Source organism: Halyomorpha halys, unplaced genomic scaffold (genome assembly GCF_000696795.3).
Source record: "Halyomorpha halys isolate HHAL.00 unplaced genomic scaffold, Hhal_1.1 Scaffold205.1, whole genome shotgun sequence".
Taxonomy (NCBI): Eukaryota; Metazoa; Arthropoda; class Insecta; order Hemiptera; family Pentatomidae; genus Halyomorpha; species Halyomorpha halys.
Window position 1 is genome coordinate 153,764 of NW_027110335.1, and position 18,803 is coordinate 172,566.

Genomic DNA, 18,803 nt, shown 5'->3' on the forward strand with positions numbered 1-18,803 from the left:
ATGGCTAGTGCAAACAATTTTAAGTTTGAATGCAACGTATGTGGCAAAACATTCACCACAAACTATAATTTAAAAAGACATATAAAAACTGTTCATGGCACTCCATATAGTTGTGAACCAAAAAGAATTTCTATCTACAAGTGTGGATTATGTGATGGAAGTTTTGAAACTCTTAGTAATTTTAATGAGCATATTGTTAGTGGACATAATATTACAATAAATAATTCCACTCTACAATTTGATAATCAAGACGAATTTTTGAAGTGGAAAAAGACAGTGGAAGAAGAAGAAACAGCTTCCTATGTCCAAAGACATGCTGCTTATTCGACCAAACAATATCGTGTTACAGATTATTGTTGTAACAGATCTGGGAACTATAGGACAGCAATATCCTCACCATCTAAAAGAGAACGCCATTTAAAAATTCAAGGCTCAAATAAAATAAATAGTTACTGCCCAGCCAAAATTAAAGCCCAATTAGACAAAGATGGGAGTGTTATAGTTAAATATTGTTCAACCCATGTTGGCCACAAATTAGAACTGTGCCATTTGCAACTGCATAAAGATGACAGGAAAGAGTTGCCTTCAAAAATAGCTATGAAGATTCCTTTTGATGCTATAATCGAAGATGTGCAAGCTAATCTGACCGACGATATCAAGAGGAAACATCTCGTGACCAAAGCAGATTTGAGAAATATAGTGAGGGATTATTCCTTGGACAGTGAATGCATTAGAAACCCTGATGATGCATCAAGTGTTGAAAGATGGGTTGAAGAACAGGTACAAAGCAATACAAATTGTGTTTTGTTATACAAACAGAATGGCGCCCATTCAGATCAATTTCCTCAATGTAGACCTGATGGTTTTATGCTCGCCATCATGAGTGATGCTCAGGCTGATATGCTTAAGAAGTATGGGGGTGACTGTGTATTTGTGCTCAGGTAGCTCAACTTCTAACAGGTTTGACCAAATAAAATTGATTTTAAAAAGTTTGTAAAGATTAATTTGCTAAAAAATAGTTACAACTGTACATCGATTCAACACATGTTATTAATACAGGAGTGTTTCTCAAAACAGTGCAAATATATACAATAAAAAAAAAGGTTTTTTTCACCATATTCTTGTTGAAATTGGCGATAAGAGAAAGTTGAAACAAAATAAAATAAACGATTTAATTGTTTTTCGAAGTTATGTGTTTTTACGACTGAAAAAATAAAGATTGCTTGATGATTTTATTTAATAATTAAAACATATGGTATTGAGAACATATTTCCTGCCTTTATATGATCACGGTGATCTATTAACCTACGGGGTATACATCGTGCATTTGTCTATAAAAGTAAGTCTTATTAAAAAAAGAAAATACTTTTTACTAATTTTTTTTTCTTCTGATGTTATTTGTACTGTTCTAGGTTTAAAGAATGTTTTATTTCTTCATAGTAGCTGCACTATTCTTTGCTCAGCACATCGGGAATAGGTTTTAATTTTTTTTTCTCTTGTTTCTTGAAAGGATTAAACGATTTGAGATGGTTTTAATTACATTACTTTTGTATTTATTTCTTATACTAATTTTAATTTTTTGTTTCATTCTTTTTACTTTATGTAGCAAAGCAGCAGAGAACTGTTACTGTACTCCTATGGACACTAGAAACATTACCAATGAAACAGAACCTCTCATTTCTCAGCCATTGAAGGTTTTGAAGGACTGCGGGAAAGAAGGGGAAGAAACATGTCACCAGCTGTGCAAGTCTTTGGTAAATTAGGCATACATTCAATTTTATTATAATTGTAACCTCTATACGTTTGTGATGTAGATTATTTATTAAACGTGATACTTGAGGAATTTAATTCTAATTATAATAGAAAGTTATTTTTATGTGTATTTATTCAAGATCATACCCCGTATCAAAACTAGGGGGACGTTATAGTCGTGTTGACGTTTCTGCACAGAAAAGGCGAATGAAACAAAAAAATTAAGAAAATTATATATAATTATAACAGTACTTTATTAGTTATTACAATTATTTGCTTGAAAACAAATTTTATTAAATTAATAATGTCGGTCAGCGCCATTCTAAAATCTTTGAGCTACACCTTGACATTCTTAATCCAACCCACCTCGAATATATTGAAGAAGAATTTAATACTCTACTCCAAATGATATCCAACATAATTCAGAAGGTACCTTCCCGCAAAGCTCCTAGTTATGACCTAATTACAACTCATATTCTTCCTCGAAAATCTGTTCAATGCCTCCTACATCTACAATGCTGTACTCAGACCCACGGAAATTACCTATAATCAAAATGATTCCCAAACCTCAAAAGCCGACAAAATACCCGTCCTCTTACCATCCAATCTCTCTGTTATCTATCATGTGCAAAACCCTTGAGAAATTCATCTTGAAACACCTATACCCCATCCTAGATTCCAACCACATAATCCCAGATCACCAGTTTGAATTCCGAACATTCTACTCCACTATCCAGCAATATCATCGTGTGGTTGATGTCTCGTCTTCATTTGTGCGCGGACTGTATTGCTCGGGAGTTTTCTTGGTGTAGAACAGGGTTTTGATCGAGTCTGGCACCAAGGACGGCTATACAAGACTCGTAAATTCCTACCTATTTCCTCATTATCCGTTCTTATTTCTCCAACTCACATTTACCCTTCGTCATAAACCCATGACCTTCTGCCCCTCTTAGGTGGCGCTCTCTGCTCCTCGCTGGGTAAGGCCATGTATGTATTTATTTTGATATAACGCTGCTTTACTTTAAATTAGGCATATCTGACAAAAAAAAAAATAAATAAAGAAGATTTTATTTTATTTGGATTGGACGTAGTACAAAGATAGTACCGTAGAGTGGGATTACTTTCTCTACTGTAACCCTCCTACAGACTGTTCCAAAGCTATTGGGGTTGCCTCACAGTAATTACAGCTTACAGTGCAATATATGGTATACATCAATTACTAAATTTAAAAAAAAACTTTTTTGTTCGATTTATCACTCTTAAGTAAAGCAGCGATATGTTACTTCCTATTGTTACTAAGGGTAACAATTAATTTTAATTTGCGGAAGATTACTGATTGACCATGTGTTTAATGAATGGAATATGGTCCGGGTGCGGTCAAATAAACCGAATAAATTATTTGACCGCACCCGGACCATATTCCATTCATTAATTTTAATTTCGTAATTATTTTCTATTCTATATTTATTGATTTAGATAATAAATTTAGAAATATAATAAATGTTTATATAAAAGTCTAGAAATTATTTACAAGACAAGGTACATTAATACTGCTTTGCTAGCAGATATTAATCTTGCCCACTTATCTTTCCTATCTAAGTGGAAATATTGAAGTTTTGATGTGTTCATAGAGTTGTTCCAAGTACTTTTCATTGATAATTTCCTCAACTGGTGTTAGTAGGTTGGTCCCAGTAAGGATGTGGAGAACATCAGCAGCGCCTGTTTGTGCCATGAGGTGCTAGTTGGCTGGATGACTTTGGTGTTCCACTGAGGGTATAGTCAAAGCATCATATTTGCCTGATGTCGTGTAGTGAGGTGGCTTAGTGGGATTCCCTTTGGTTGGTTTGAATTCAAGCATATCTTGCACCAGTTGTCGCCATGTACAGCCAGTTGGCGGGATGCTTATCTGAGTTAAAGCATGATTGTGCTTGTTGAGACCTTGAGTGAGTGGGCCACTTATGCCTGATGAGTGGGTGACTTATGCCAAATACCAGTGGAGGAGGTCCATATCAAGTATTATTTTGCCTTTGTCAGTGAGGATTTGGTCCAGTGAAGAGATTCGTTGAAGCTTAGATCCACATCTTGGGTGACTTTATCTTGGGTATGGTTTCTTCCATATTATTTCGGCTATGCCTGTGAAGTCCGAGGAAGTTCTAAGCCAGGATCACCAATTATCGAGGTGGTTCTGTGTAATTAATTAGTTCTGACTCCAATTGAAGATGTGAGGTACTCTACACCAGAAGGTCCCGAGAATGCATGTTCAGTTGGTATGGTAGCTGGTTAGGAGATGATTTGACAGGATGAGTTTAACAGGAGCTTACCGTAAATCCTCCTAGGATGAAAACTTCACTCTTGAGGGAACCAGCCTATGCTCATGAAGGGGATGACAAATTCTCCAGGAATTAGCTGAAAGTCCTAGAAGGAAGGATTATATACGTTTGTGGATCAGATATTCTAACTCTATCTTTGGAAATGCAAATTATATTATTATTCCTCTCTTCCTTCTCTGGATCTCTCCTCCTTCCTTTTGGTTAGACCTGTAGTCCATACCTTACAGAGAATAGTTTCCATTCCTGCAAGGACCTAAAGACATCAAGTCAGCTTAAGGAGTTGAGTTTCCATCTTATGAGTATTTTGGGTGAATACCTCTAGAACTCACCAATCTTCCTGTGAATTCACCTCCTATCCAGCATACCTTACCAATTAAACATGCACTGTCGAGGCCTTCTGATCTAGAGTATCATTATATTGAAGATCATCTCTTCAATTGGTGTCAGGACTTATAAATAGTACCTTGACTAATCAAATAATAATTAAAAAAAATCTGATTAGTATCAGCTTTCTGAAACAACTCCTTTCTGCAAGTAAAACAGAAATTGCGATGATAGAGAATATTCTCTAGATTGTAATACCTCTCTACCAATTCATTTTTATTATAAATTAAACTTAATGTGGATGATGTAGTGGCATCTTTCAAGCCTTTCTCAATTTCCAGGACAATGTTTGAAACTTTCAATTTTAAAAAGAAATTCTTCCATCTAAAATGAAATTAACTCTTCAATCTAAAACTGGTTGTTTCAGGCAACGTTAGCGCAGTACGATCCAAGCGCAGTGAAGGGCTTCTGTGCCCAAGTAAAGAAAAATATTACTAATGTATATGTAAGTAATGTGAGAACTAAATTTTCAAAAATTAATTATTTATTTCTCAATTTCCTATCTTTCATATTAATAAATTTTGAGTATATTTATTTTAAAAATAATTGTCAGTCAAGTTATATCAATACAATGTTGCTAATAACATAACACATTATTAGATATAGTTTAAGATTATTTAAGAGTTATTTAAATAGTTAAAATATGAAATAATAAAAGAAAACCTGATGAATTTTTACTATCGTGAAAGTTGGAATGTCCGATGTTGAATCCACTGATTCATGTTCTTTATTGTTTAAATTTTATTTATACCAACATATAACTCAACATTTCTAGAAAAAAGATGGACTGAATGCTGAAAATCTTAATCTGAAAATCCTGGGTCAGAAAATCTTTAAGGAAGTGTATATTTTTTTTCTTTTATGAGGTGCTGGTGGGTCTATATAGCCCAATGACTAGGGCTTCAAGCTTTGCAAATGAGTAGTAAAGATTTATGATTTATTTATTTAATGTAATTTTTTGTATTGGATGTTTTCCAAATGTTTTATTGGAATTATATTTTTATTGGCTAACAAGTGAAACACATTAAGTCAAGATTTTCTAGTTTTGAGTCATTTTGTTTTTCCAGTCTTAAATAATAAAATGATTTAACTCCAAAGAATTTAATAATATCATAAAAATCTGCTTATAAAAAGTAAAATTGTCCTCTAGAAGTTTGTTTCATATTATTGTTGTGAGTTAAGTTCAAAGCAAATTGTTTTGTGATTTTATGGAATAGTTGCTCACTGAGATCACTACGAATTAGGGTTTCATCTTCATTTTTTCAGAAACTTGATTACCAGAACTGATGAATCATAATTCCTTCATGATGTTAAAAATGCATAAGTGCTTTAATACAAAAGTACTCTTGCACTATGTCTTGATAGTTGATGTAATGTCAGTAAAGTGACATGACCCTCATAGCAAACTGTCACAGATTTAATCATTGCAGCAACTGTCATAACCACTGCCATGGTGAGTACTGCTTGATAGTTGTAGTAATGACAGCATTTACTGTCACACTATATCTGGGATGATAAATGATAGTAAATGTAATGCATGTGAAGCAGCTGCTGCATGTATTCTCCTTGACAGTAAAAAGTCACACCATATTAACCTTATCGAATGCAATTGTGATAGGCAGGAAAAAATTGTTGAGATATATTATTGTTTTGATTAATTTTTAATCTCGAGATTGATTCTATTCAAAGTTTTTAACCATATCAACAGTAATGGTGTTGGACGGTAACTCAAAGAAATCCGAGTAGAAAATAGTTTAATGCCAAACTGAGTGTCAAATTATGAAGATTTACAATTTTTGTGTAACAATGTATGAGTACTTTTAAAAGTACTTATAGAGTGGCTGAACACCGTAAGTACTCAATGAAAATTAATGAGTAATGGCTATCTCTAGTTTGTGGTGTACTAAGAGCCTTTGATTTTATATGCAGTCATTTTTGGGTAAAGGATATGATAAAGCCCATCATATTTTGGAGCATTTAAAAAAAGTTAGGTGAGTACTCACACATTTTTTAAATATGTGAATCTTTAAACATAACCTAGGAAGTCAGGAAATGGTATCCATAAATAGTAATATAATTTGGTAAGAACATATATTTTATATTCCAATTAGTTAAATTTTATACCTCTATCTTCAGTTTATAAGCTATCACAAAATTTTTTTCATTTTCAAATAGTTTATATTTTTATGTTTAAGATGTGAAAAAATTGTTTTTTAGGTTTCTGTATTCAGTAAAGCATGTGATGGAGAATATACTTACACAGGATTGACATACAATAAACCAGTTTGTTGCGTTAACAAAAAGCATGTGCCATGCCAATGAAACAAGATTTGATGCCATTAATATTATTATATAATCTTACATATCTCGTAAGATAGATAAGCGAGTTGATATTTAAGAAAAAAAAACTGTTTTCCTCAATATGTAAATGTTGTTCCCTTATAATGTAAAAAATATATTACTGTATCTGTATATAAAAACCATTTCTTATTTATGAATAATCAACACTATCAATAAACAACTATTTTTAGATGATTACAACATATGTTCTTAGATTTTTTAACTTATATATATTTTTAGAATTTTCAAATTATGAGTAAAATGGAGGATCGCAGAAAATCCTTCAATGAATTAATAGTGGAGTTCCTTTACATTCTTTCTGAAATCTACACTGTCCTCTAAAGTCTAAAATGTGTATCTAATTTTTATTTTTATTTATTTATGAAATATGTACTACAGGAGGTATAGTGTTCATGAAAAAATTTGAACCTAAGTTTTTAATGGAAATACACATTTCAAGGTTTTTGAGTCTAAACAAGCAGTTTAGTGTATAACTGGTGTTTGAAATGTTCAACTCTTGAAGGAAAGTTGCGTTAAGTTTTTGGTAAAGGTCTTTTACTGTTAAAGTCATGGATTTTCAGGCAATTGCATCTTTTCTTCCTGTCTCTGAATTCCATCAAACTTCGACGAAAATTCGAATCATGGAAAAAGGCATTTATATAACAATAATTTTATTTTGCACAAAATTGCACATTTTACTATTTTTGAGCTAAATTGCAATTTTTGCTGCAGAAAATTTAATGATTAAACTAAATTTCTTGTATTATAAAAATGTAGGTGTTAGGTGTACGTATTGGTATACAAACATACTACATATAACTGGTGTATTTATTCATTTTATTATTTTTTGACATATTTGGTTAAGCAACGCATTAATTAACATATGGAGAATCATATTCAACAAAAAAACCAGAGAACACAAGTGATGTAATGTTCTCGGAATAGTATTAACCAGTGGATTCGAGTACCTAGGTAAAAGTCCCTCTAGAATAAGCTTGTTATAGAGACCGTTCATTCTTCTGTCTTACTTTGTTGTGGTTAGTGAGAATTTCAATATATATTTTTTTATATTACCTCTACATATTATTTTAAATTGAAATCAAATGAAAAATAAATCAACTGGCCCTATTTCATTATTCATTTTTAATCAAACTTTTAATTTTTTTGGTTAATGCTATATTTGTATGTGTAAATACAGAATTGAAAAGCTAAGTGGATGAAAATTCAATCCTTCCCTTTAGGGGAATTAAAAAGGGACTTTTGCTTGGAATAATTTTTAAAAAATCTTTTCTAAAGTGCCTTGTATATTTTTTCTAAAACATAAAATTTAGGTAGTTTTAAGAAATTGAAGTTAAGATTTCATAATTGGAATATAAAATCATTTAATACGAAGAAAATTTTCGGTTTTTAATCAGAGTAATTTAGTTTTTTATAAATGTACAGTGTATTTAGCGAGTTTAATTTGATTCAAACAAGGTTAGGTAACCTTATTATATAATGTAAATTATACAATAACAAGTTGCAGGATTTACGAGTAATATGTACATTTCGGGTTTTTTACTGCACATATTTTTGTTTTTTACTACATAAAAATCAGGTCTTTAGTCATGAGTATATCTAATAATTTAAGAGAATATGAATTTAATCCACTCTCGGTAATTAATTATTTCTTATAGAAAATGAACTCTTGCCATTTTTCAATTTTTGGCACTTTGTAAATATTGCTCTCTCCTTTTTTAGTTCTGTTGTTTCCTGGAGGCCTTAGTGGGGCGGGTCTGTCCAGGAAGGATTGCCTTTTTTAAATTGATGATAGTAAAATTAGCAATAATCTTAGAAAGCATGAAGCAAATAAAGGTTAGAAGATAATAACTTCATGTAATACATTACCCTCATTTGCTGATTGTCATTGTACTGTGACATTTGTGATTTTAACAATAAAAAGAAGTAAAAATATAATAAGAAAATAACAAAAATATAATTTTAAACAGGTATACATATTTACAATATTAATATTAACCAAAAGTATAAATTTATACATCAGTATCATTCAAGTTCATTCAGATTGCAATTACAGGAGTCAACTTTAAACTAATAATCATTAATTATCATTGATAATGATAATAAAAAGTCTATGAATAATTTTAACTTCAATATTTAGATAAATAGTAAAAGAAAAAAATTAAGATATTTACAAACAGTGGAATGCATAATATGAATCAATCCACAATATATAAAATATTTTCTCGTAATATTATTATTTACAGATAATTACATTAAGTCGTGCAATTTGATTATATAACAATGATGAAGAAGTAATAAACATTGGTAACTAACAACAAAATGAACCGATAAATAAAAGTTAACGGCTATAGAATGTCATTAAAAAAGTAATTTCAGGAAAAAAGGAGATAACAATATTTTAAGATAAAATAATAGCAACTGGTAAAACCTAAAGAAAAATATTAACTTATTAGCTGTTAAAAGATTCATCAGAGGAACAAAACTTATTCTTAATTTTAGATAGACGTTCACAGAAATGCTCATTTAGTCCACGTAAAGATCTATCTAATTTCTTCATATCTAAAACCTTCTTCTTGTCTGTCTTCGGGGTAGATATTTTAGAGGAACTATGTGATCTCTGCGATGGAATGAAATCTGACTGACTTCTTCGTATGGCTTCATTCAAGTCTTCTTTAAATTTTTTTTCAAATTCAGAATCTGAATCTTCCTCATCGATGTCTGATGTTAAGTCTACAACTTTTTCATTTGTAGGCACAAAAATGCAATCCTCTTCATCACTACTTAATTTGACAATTTTCGGACACTGTTTATGAGATGCACTATTTTGTTCATATTTTTGACTAAAAACAAGCTCTGGATCGACGCTTCTTTTAACTTCTGAAACTGATTTCTTTTTTCTTATTGGAGACTCTTCCGCTTCTGACTCTGATTGTATCCTTCTTCTTTTCCTTTTTGGAAGTGGCCGAATAGGAGATGGTTCACTCATAGTTATAGTAGTGGGTTGAGTATAATCATCCTCAGGTACTTTTAAAATTCTACGCCTTTTCTTTTTAGGAACCCCGTTTTTCCTATTTTCTAATTTCTTTTCAGCGATTTCTAAGAAAGATAAACTACTGGCAGAATCTTCTTTCTCATCCTCTTCAGAATCGACACAAAATGAATCCTAAAAATTAATAAAGAAGATAATATTTAGAAATAAATATGGCGAGGCCTTTTGGCAATTAGAAAATAAATGTAATAATGAATAAGTATTAAAAAATATCTGTTATGTCCACTACATCCTGAATATGGATGATGATCCTTAAATGAATTCAAGAAGGAAACCTCCACCAAGCTAGAGGTAGAGGACAGCCAAAACTCAGATGGAAGTAAGAAAATGGATTGCAGCAGCACAGGACCAGAATACCAGGTGAAAGCTTAGCCCAAAGGTCCACATTGGGCTGTAGTCTCATCAAAGAAGAAAGATTCTATAATTTTATTTTTATTTATATTTATACTTGTATTCCGCAATTCAATTATCCTTCTAAAAAGTATCTAGAGTATCCAGGAGATGTACAAATTTCAAATAAAAAATAAAGCAAAATTAAATGGTTTTCCATGAAAAACTGAAGAAAAAAAATAAATAAAAAAACACTTGAAAATAAAGGTAAAACTTCTACGTCTCATTTAACAATTTTTTTTTTGTAGATGAGAATTGACACTCAATAGATCAATCAGAAGTTATTCATTCTAGCAGAAAATTCATTAAATTTTAGAATTTATTTTACTCAGTTCTAAAGTTTATGAAATACAGTATTTTTTACTCTCTTTCAGTGTCAAAATAATCAGATTAAAGTCAATAATTGAATATTTTAAAAGAAATACTAATTATATTTTTAAAATACTAGATAACTCACATTAATGTATTCAGAGTCAGCTTCAACTTGCTGCGAATAAACATTTCCACAGTATACCTTGTTGGTAGGAATCTTGAAGTTTCCTTTGTTTATGGGGCTCCTGAAGGATTAAAAAGAAAATATAATAAATAAAAAAATTAATTCAAAATCAAGATGTTTTAAGGAATACTTATTCCTGAGGTATTTAGACATGAAATTGAAAATTGAGACATATGGTTTTTGAAACACATAACAAATTAAGCATGAATATAATAATAATCATTAAAAAAAAAAAAAAAAAAAATAAATAGATTCCAACTTGTGCATAAAGGTTTAATTTTCTATATTTCCCCCCCACACAATACCCTTATTACTTTCAACTTCTTTTTTTGCTTATTGGTGACATCTCAGAACAATTGTCTATGTGTATCTACTAGAAAATGGACATATGAAAAAAGAATAATGAAAAATTTTAATATAACACCAAATCTCCTAAAGGGATGAATAAGAATAAAATAAGACTTTTAAGTATGAACTAACAGATGGATAATTGTTCCAAAATGTCTCTGAAAAGCAAATAAAGAAGTAGAAAGTAATAAGGATAGATAATTTTAGTACAAAATTAATGTTCCATCTGCTTCTAGGAACACAATTGATTACAGAGAGAGCATGATAGACCTATTTCCTTAAAGTTTAATTACAATATTATGAATTGAGAAGTACCAGTTGGGATCTTTGTTATTTATATTGACTCCAAGTTTATCAATTATGTAGTTTCCATTCAAAATACAACTGAAAGGTCTAACTTGTCTTGATGTGTATATCAGCTTGGGCAGTCCTTGTTCCACGTCACTCCTCAGCCTGCCAGCGGGTCCATTGCATCCCTGCGATGTGCTTCCCTATCCGGCAGTGCCTCTCTTCTTGCTCGACCATCTCAACCTATGACTTCTTCGAACTCTCTCAAACTGCCCCCTCCTTTGTCTACCCTGCCTCTTTTAACTCCCTTTCTCCCCTCTACCTCTCATTCATCTCCACTTCTGATCCTTGTCTTCTCATTGGCCAAAATCCAGCACTCACTCTTTTACTTAAGGTCAAGAGTGAGTGGGCAGGTCATCACCCTTTAAGGTTCCTAATCAGGTCAGCTCTCCTTTCGTCTTAGCCCCAAGCAATCAGCCCAGTACAGGTGTACATAGTACATGCGCTTATATATATATCACCTTTAATAGTTTTGCCGCTTAGATCAATGCCTCAGGTGGCTCCTTTGGTATGAACCCCTTATCAGGTACGACACACCACCAAAAGAACTTACATTAAATTCCAATTTCTCTTTTTTTTCCCAGCTGGTACTTCTAATAAATATCAATCATTTTTTAATTTTAACACCCTATAAGTCTGCATGCCTTACCATGTTTATATGGGAAAAGTTTCTGGTTACTCAAAAATGCTAGAAATGAGACAGACCGACTGCGCCCAAACCCATAAATCTATTTTCAGTATAAGCATGCCTACATCCTTACATGTTCTGTATGACAACTACAGTGTGTATTACTAACGACATCATATACAAAAAGATAGAAAGATAAAACTTCACATTAGTGACATCTACCAATGAACCTGGAAACAGATAAATATTACACTGGCCATTTCACGGTTTTTCACATTGATTTGAAATTCAATTTTAACTTTAACAATCAGTCTTCAAATTTAACAAACTGAAAGATGAAACAGTTTATCATTTAGAATATCGACATGTATCCCAGAATATCTTTAATTTAGATTTGATTATAGGCCATATAGAGTTAACAAAGAATAATTCTACTGGCCTCATGAAGTCTTGGCCAATAGACCTTTGGATGATTTAGGTTAGTATAATAAATAAAATTCAGGCAACTTACTTCACGGATTGCAAATATATAGCTTGTGTATGGTTTGATATATATTCCGAATCATCATTTATAAAACTATTATCAACATCATCTAAACTGCTGCCATCAGAGTCATCAGATGAAATTATTGTCCCTTCAACATCAGCCTCTTTCTCAATGAACTCATTTGATACCTGAGTCGAAAATAAATACAGAAAAAACAATGAAAATCCATAAAAAATAAAAAAATACAGTCAATGTTTAATTAAAAAATAAATAACAGTATTAATAAATTTGGTATAGACTGAAAAGCAGGAATTTTAGATTTGTTCATACTTGGTCTTTCTAGTATTGGTATCAGTAGAGACAATATATTTTTACAAAATTGTTAAGGAAAGAGAAAAGATCTAAGATTTTGTATCTTAAATCAGCAGCTGACTCCCTCCTTTATAAATACATGAATGAGAAGCCATTAACGCAAAGAAAGTTTCTTGCAACTGTATTGCAAAGCATCAAGTCGAAGGCCTAAAAAAACTAGCCAAGGGACTTGATACACCTAGTGATCATACACAGGAGAGTCATCCTCCAATGAATCTATGTACATGGTGGTCCAGCTGGCCAAGGAGGGGACCTTGGATCCGCAGTTCAACTGTGACCTCAGCCTTAACAAAATAAAAACGCCTAATAAAGCTGCTATTAGGCAACGGTGGATTAGAAGCCATCCACATCTGTGAATGTAGAGAAGGCAAGCAAAATGCCGAGCACATTCTCCACACGTGCAAGCTTTTTTCAGAGCCAAGTATACTGGTGTGGCCCTCTACAACTGAGGTGCAGAGAAAGATCTATGGAACCCCGAAGGAGCTCAGGAGAACAACGGAATTCCAAATTTTAATCCCTGACCTAGCTATCTAAGGGAAGAATGCAGAAATTATTGCATTAACATTTGCATTGAAATCTGGATATGATCAGCATTATAGTCTTTTGATACCAGCCAAAATAGATATTATCAATTGGGTGTAATTGCTTAAAGTTTTCCAACTACGGCAAGAAAGGTAGATTACCATACAGATTACTAAGTCATTCATTACATAAATCTCCATCAAATAATTCAACCTACGTCGGGAAAATTACAAGCGGTACTATCCCAAAAATCTTGGCCACCACTGCATCCCGAAATAATCAATAATCATTAAGTATACGCCTACACTAGTAATATAAAAATTAATAATGGGATATAAATTGTCAAATAATTAAATTGTGAATACCTTTTTTCTTTTTTTCCGTTTTATCATACTGCAGGATTCTTCTTTCCTCGGTTCATTTTTTTTCACTTCAAAGTTTCTCTTATTTTCCTTAGGTGATAAAGGCATAAAAATATCTGAATCATCACTGTCTGAGAAATTCCAAATAGGTTTATTTAATGAAATAAATTTAGGTTTACTTTCAACACCTTTCTTTAGTTCCGAAAATTTGACTTCATTCAATTTAGGTTTTTCTGGAAGCTGATTTATATTAGCTATTCTTTTATCCGAAACTGTTTTAGGCCCCTCAGCTTCTTCTATTATTTTGTCATCCCATAAAAGTTTCTTTTTGGCCACTGAGAAGAGAGGTTTATCGGATTTTACATTATTCCTAAGAAGATTTGGAGTGTTCCAAGTTTCAGATAACGTTCTAAATGTAACAGGCTCTTCATTTTTCACTTTCTTAGAGGTAGATGGTTTTTCAGAAAATGTTTCAAAGTGTAATTCATTAACTGTACCTCTGTCCAATATGTTCTCACTACAAGCACTCTGAGAGTTTTTGTCTTTTGAAAATAATAATTTTTTGGATGAAAATTTTTTAAAATTAACAACAGGGCGGCTTTGTGACATTTGGGTACTGCTACTGAAATTTGTTTGGTTATCAACGTTACTCAGTTTTTCTTTTTCTGCTCCAAATTTAATTTCATTGTGATGTAAGGATTTTCCAAATTCAATTTTTTGTGGAGACGGATTGTTTATTTGTGTGGAAGATTTTTCAACAGGTTTTAGAATAGAATCCTTAGCAATGACAGAGGGATGTTTCAAAGCTATTGGTTCGTCTTTCACTTGCGTAAATATACGATTGCGATTTGGAGTGTTCCAAGTTTCAGATAAAGTTCTAAATTTAACAGGCTCTTCATTTTTCACTTTCATAGAGGTAGATGATTTTTCAGAAAATGTTTCAACATGTAATTTATTAATTGTGCCACTATCCAATATGTTTTCACTAAAAACACTCTGAGAGTTTTGGTCTTTTGAAAATATAGACATTTTTTTTAAATTCACAATAGGTTGGCTATTTGACATTTGTGTTCTATTAGTAATATTGGTTTTACTGCCAACATCACTCAGTTTTTCTGTTTCTGCACAGGTTTTCTGATGTAAAGATTTACTAAATTCAATTTTTTGTGAAGAAAGATTGTTTATTTGTGTGGAAGATTTTTGAACAGCATTGCTTGTGATGCTAGAGGAATGTTTCAGTGCCGCAGGTTGGTCATTCACTTGAGTAAATAAGTCATCATCACACTCTAAATAGTCAAATAGTATGTGATCTTTCTGTTGTTGTGAATTCAAGTTACTTTCTAAATTATTATTTATATTAATTTCGCCGTCACTAGATCTTTGTAGACCTTTATCTTTTTCTATTAAACTAACCAACTGAGTTATTCCCAACATGGTACTATTATGAACATCAGATTCATTGTATATTGAATTTCCATCATGCATATTACCGATATTATTCTCATTTTCTGATTTACTCCTCTTTTGTAAATTATTCCTCATTTCTTCTTCCTCGAATAGATCACTCAAGTTCCACATGTCACTAGCATCGGAAAACGGAGATACACGCTCTTCAGGTATATTTTCTATAATTTTGGGCTCAGATGAAATTTTCGTTATCACCTGATTTTTTTTGAAATTTTTAACAGATGGATTCGGAGTAGAAGCAATAATACCACTTGTTATCGAATTTGAAAGTGATACATTCGATTCTGTTACTAATAAGTCTTTTTTTAAGTGATGAAACTTGTTTTCTAATTCTTTAGTTTTGTTTTCTGACGACTGTTTTACAGCCTTGCTTTCAAAAAAAGGGGTGTTTATACTAGAGAATATGTCATTTGTTTCATTGAATGTAGTACCCATTCGGCATGATTGATTAAATATTTTAGAATCAATACTATTAAATAACATCACTTCTTCTTCAACATCTTTCTCCTTTAGGTTAGGATGTTCAGTTTTTAATTGAGTTGGAACATTTTCAGTACTAAAGATGTCCTCAGTTTCATGAAATTCAGATATGGCTGTGTTCAAACACATGAGATTATCGTCATGATCACTCTCTGTATCGAACAAATCATCAACTTCGACAATGTCATTTGGTGAAATTATTTTGGGAGATAATGTGGAAATTTTCGGTTCCATTTCTTTTTTAATAACAGAACCAGGAAAAGATATAGATTTTATAATTTCGAAAGTAATGTTTTCAAAAAATGTTTCAAGTTTTGGTAAGTTTCGCTCATATGTCCATGTTTTAGAAACGTTAAAAGATGGGATAAATTTGTTGAAACTACGGAATGTATTGCTATCGTCCATATAAATACTTGTAATAGCATCTCGTTTTTGCTCGATTTTCAGCAACGAAACATTACTCTTGTAGGGTGATATTTGTTCAGAAATGTTTTCAACAATATCATTTTCCTCATCAGATATGATTTCAATTACTTGTTTCTGCACTGAAGATTTTTCTTTTGCCAAACCCATACAATTTCTGATGTCCATCCCATGATTTTTTTTGACGGGATCTTTTTTCATCCTTTTCCTTTTATTAGGTGATGTAAATTTTTCTGTCCCTTTGTCCCTACTTCTTTTTGGAGATGATTCAGAGACTATATCATCTAGAAAAAAAAATTAGAAATATTATACAACATAACACATATTTTTTTTAGGCTAAAAAATACTTTGAATATTATTATTGGTGCTAAAGACCATAGAGGTCCAAGGCCTCATGCGATGTACTAAGGAAATACATCGCGCATTTCTTGACGTGGTTTTGTCACTCCCACGTCTATTTTTGTGAGCCATTGGCTAACGAGCCTCACAAATGCCCGGGGGGAGGTTGTGAGTGAGTATTGTATAATTATAAGTTTGAAAAAATCCCGGATAGGGCCGGGGACTCGAACTCGCAACCTTTGGGTTGATAATCAGGCTCGTTACCACACTGCTACTGTCACCCCCTATATGAAATATATAGGTATTAAAAATAATGATTTTGGCCTTTTTACAAAAAGTAACAATAAAATATAACTTTCATAGCATTGTATGCTTTACAAAAAATTTGTGAGCAGTATAAAACCATAACTAAGTTCATATTTTTTTTTCATTAATACTTAAAAAAAAAAAGGTAAAGAGCCAAGGTACTAATCGCATAAAAATTAACAAAATCAGTCATTGATAAAATGTTTTAAATACTTGTACAATAATTGTTGATAAATTTTGATGTGTTTTTTTTTTATATATTGTATTACAAAAGTGTTATATTAGAACCTTCATTTTCTGAGGATGATAATAAGGACTACAGAGAAAAAAATAAATAAATAACTAGAGTACAAGGCCTTGAGTGAATCATTGAGAGCAATTTAACACACCATTAATGTCAGGATAGACTGCTATGGAGTCAGGCTTACTTCAAAATCCAATTTATAAGTCTTTAAATAGTTAGGTTTTAATTATAGGTGTCGGCCAGGAGTGAATGTATCAAAAAGACCTTGTTTTTGCAATGAACTTGTCCATGTTGTCAAAATATACTCAGTCACTGGCAGTTTGTTATTATCTCTTAATCACACAAAGATTGAAAAACAAATTCATCTTCTCCCTGAACATATATATCAAATTCTTTTTCTGAACCATGACATGTTGGAAAATGTACACCAATCTGTAATTGATTTTATGGTCACCTACCAAATTTAACTAATTAATATTATTTTCTTAATTATAATGGATATATAGGTGGCTTTAGTAAGTTTTAGGCCTGAAACTTCTGGAAATTAAATAATCTATTAAAATTTAATCATTTTCAAAATTTTATTAATAATTATAATAGCTTAGTGCAGAAGTTCCATAATAAATAATGATTAGAATACAAAAGCCATTTCCTAAGTTAATTGTAGCTGAAAATTTTTTATATTGTAATAAGAGAGTATGAGATAACATGAGCTCACTCATTCAGACCAATACTGCCAGTATTATTAAGCTCCTCTTAGCTCTGACTACCCTATTACAAAATAAAAAACTTTCTGCTAGAATTGACCAGCATTACCCCCCTCCCATCACTTCCATTTCATCTCATGCTATGAAATCAATTTACTCCCACATAATTTTTTTTCTAGAGTTGTAGAACTTCAGTAAAGAAGTGATATTCAATATTCATGACATGATATTCAATTTAATAATAACATTTAATTGACTTTAATAGAATGATATGGACAATTTCCAATTAGCAGGAATATAGCCAAGTGCCAAACTGTTTTTTAAAAGTTCTAATAGAAGCATTCTGACTACTAGTATATTCTTCTACAACAAACCATAAATGGTACCAATAATACTTATCCAATTTTGCTAATTGTTATGATATTATTGGTATTATCCCACTTATCTTTACTATCATTGCAACAAATGGGAACTTATGATCTTGCCAGGACAACGGAAGTATCCCTTTCAAGTAGAGTTAGAGATTACTGCAATCTATTTTTTTTTTTTTAAATTCACCTCGGTAAATATATAAACTCGAAAAACTAAGAGTTGCAGCCAACATATTTTTAATAATTGGTTTCATACTATAGAGTTATCTGTTGTAGTTGTAAACAATGTATGCTAGCTTGTTATTATTTATTAATGCATATGCAGAGGCTCAAATAATATCTTGCTAATACCATTAATGTATATACGCCAGCCCTGGCATCTTTATCTCTCTAATCAGTTGCTAGCAGGCTGGCCAACTTGAATGATCTGATTCTCACGTCACTCCTCAATTATGGTGGGTGGAGTTTTACTATCTTCGTCCACAAGGACAATTACCCACAAGAGGCCCCATCACTCACAGTAATATGAAGAAATTTTTATTTATGTCGCTAATGACACATTACATATTTTTTTAAGAAGAATTTATTTTTGTATTAGTCAGAAGTTTATATTAAGTTCATTTTTTATTTTATAAAT

General features: G+C 31.6%; 3 protein-coding genes across 5 annotated transcripts in view; 2 read left to right on the forward strand and 1 right to left on the reverse strand.

Moving 5' to 3' along the window:
* LOC106679452 (zinc finger protein 671-like) lies at window positions 1-945 on the forward strand. The gene has a single exon (XM_014418632.2). It carries the CDS (start codon window positions 1-3, stop codon window positions 943-945), a length of 945 nt encoding a protein of 314 aa, XP_014274118.1.
* A 265-nt stretch (window positions 946-1,210) lies between these two features.
* On the forward strand, window positions 1,211-6,955 carry LOC106679454 (uncharacterized). 3 transcript variants are annotated; one of them, XM_014418635.2, is made up of 5 exons: window positions 1,211-1,339; window positions 1,413-1,529; window positions 1,607-1,754; window positions 4,834-4,911; window positions 6,684-6,955. In XM_014418635.2, the coding sequence occupies exons 3-5, from the start codon at window positions 1,638-1,640 to the stop codon at window positions 6,786-6,788; spliced, it is 300 nt and encodes a 99-aa protein (XP_014274121.1). In that variant the 5' UTR covers window positions 1,211-1,339; window positions 1,413-1,529; window positions 1,607-1,637; the 3' UTR covers window positions 6,789-6,955. The 3 variants fall into 3 exon arrangements, with proteins under 3 accessions (XP_014274121.1, XP_014274120.1, XP_014274122.1); XM_014418634.2 differs by having other exon boundaries at window positions 1,413-1,477; window positions 6,684-6,954; XM_014418636.2 differs by lacking the exon at window positions 1,413-1,529 and having other exon boundaries at window positions 1,249-1,339.
* A 2,137-nt stretch (window positions 6,956-9,092) lies between these two features.
* Fancm (FA complementation group M) overlaps window positions 9,093-18,803 on the reverse strand; it is a 25,182-nt gene continuing 15,471 nt past the window's right edge. Inside the window, exons 18-21 of the mRNA XM_014418647.2 lie at window positions 13,833-16,483; window positions 12,598-12,761; window positions 10,724-10,823; window positions 9,093-9,990 (exon numbers count right to left, since the gene is read on the reverse strand). Coding sequence (XP_014274133.1) covers window positions 9,277-9,990; window positions 10,724-10,823; window positions 12,598-12,761; window positions 13,833-16,483 — 3,629 coding nt within the window. The 3' untranslated portion in view covers window positions 9,093-9,276. The remainder of the gene's footprint in view (window positions 9,991-10,723; window positions 10,824-12,597; window positions 12,762-13,832; window positions 16,484-18,803) is intronic.

Excerpts from the sequence above, each read along its gene's own strand:
- LOC106679454 (XM_014418634.2), top strand. The coding sequence starts at position 1,422 with ATGTTTTATTTCTTCATAGTAGCTGCACTATTCTTTGCTCAGCACATC. Across the intron at positions 1,478-1,606 it reads GCTCAGCACATCGGGAATAG|CAAAGCAGCAGAGAACTGTT; the intron begins GTTTTAATTTTT and ends TACTTTATGTAG. Across the intron at positions 1,755-4,833 it reads ACCAGCTGTGCAAGTCTTTG|GCAACGTTAGCGCAGTACGA; the intron begins GTAAATTAGGCA and ends TGGTTGTTTCAG.
- LOC106679452 (XM_014418632.2), top strand. The coding sequence starts at position 1 with ATGGCTAGTGCAAACAATTTTAAGTTTGAATGCAACGTATGTGGCAAA.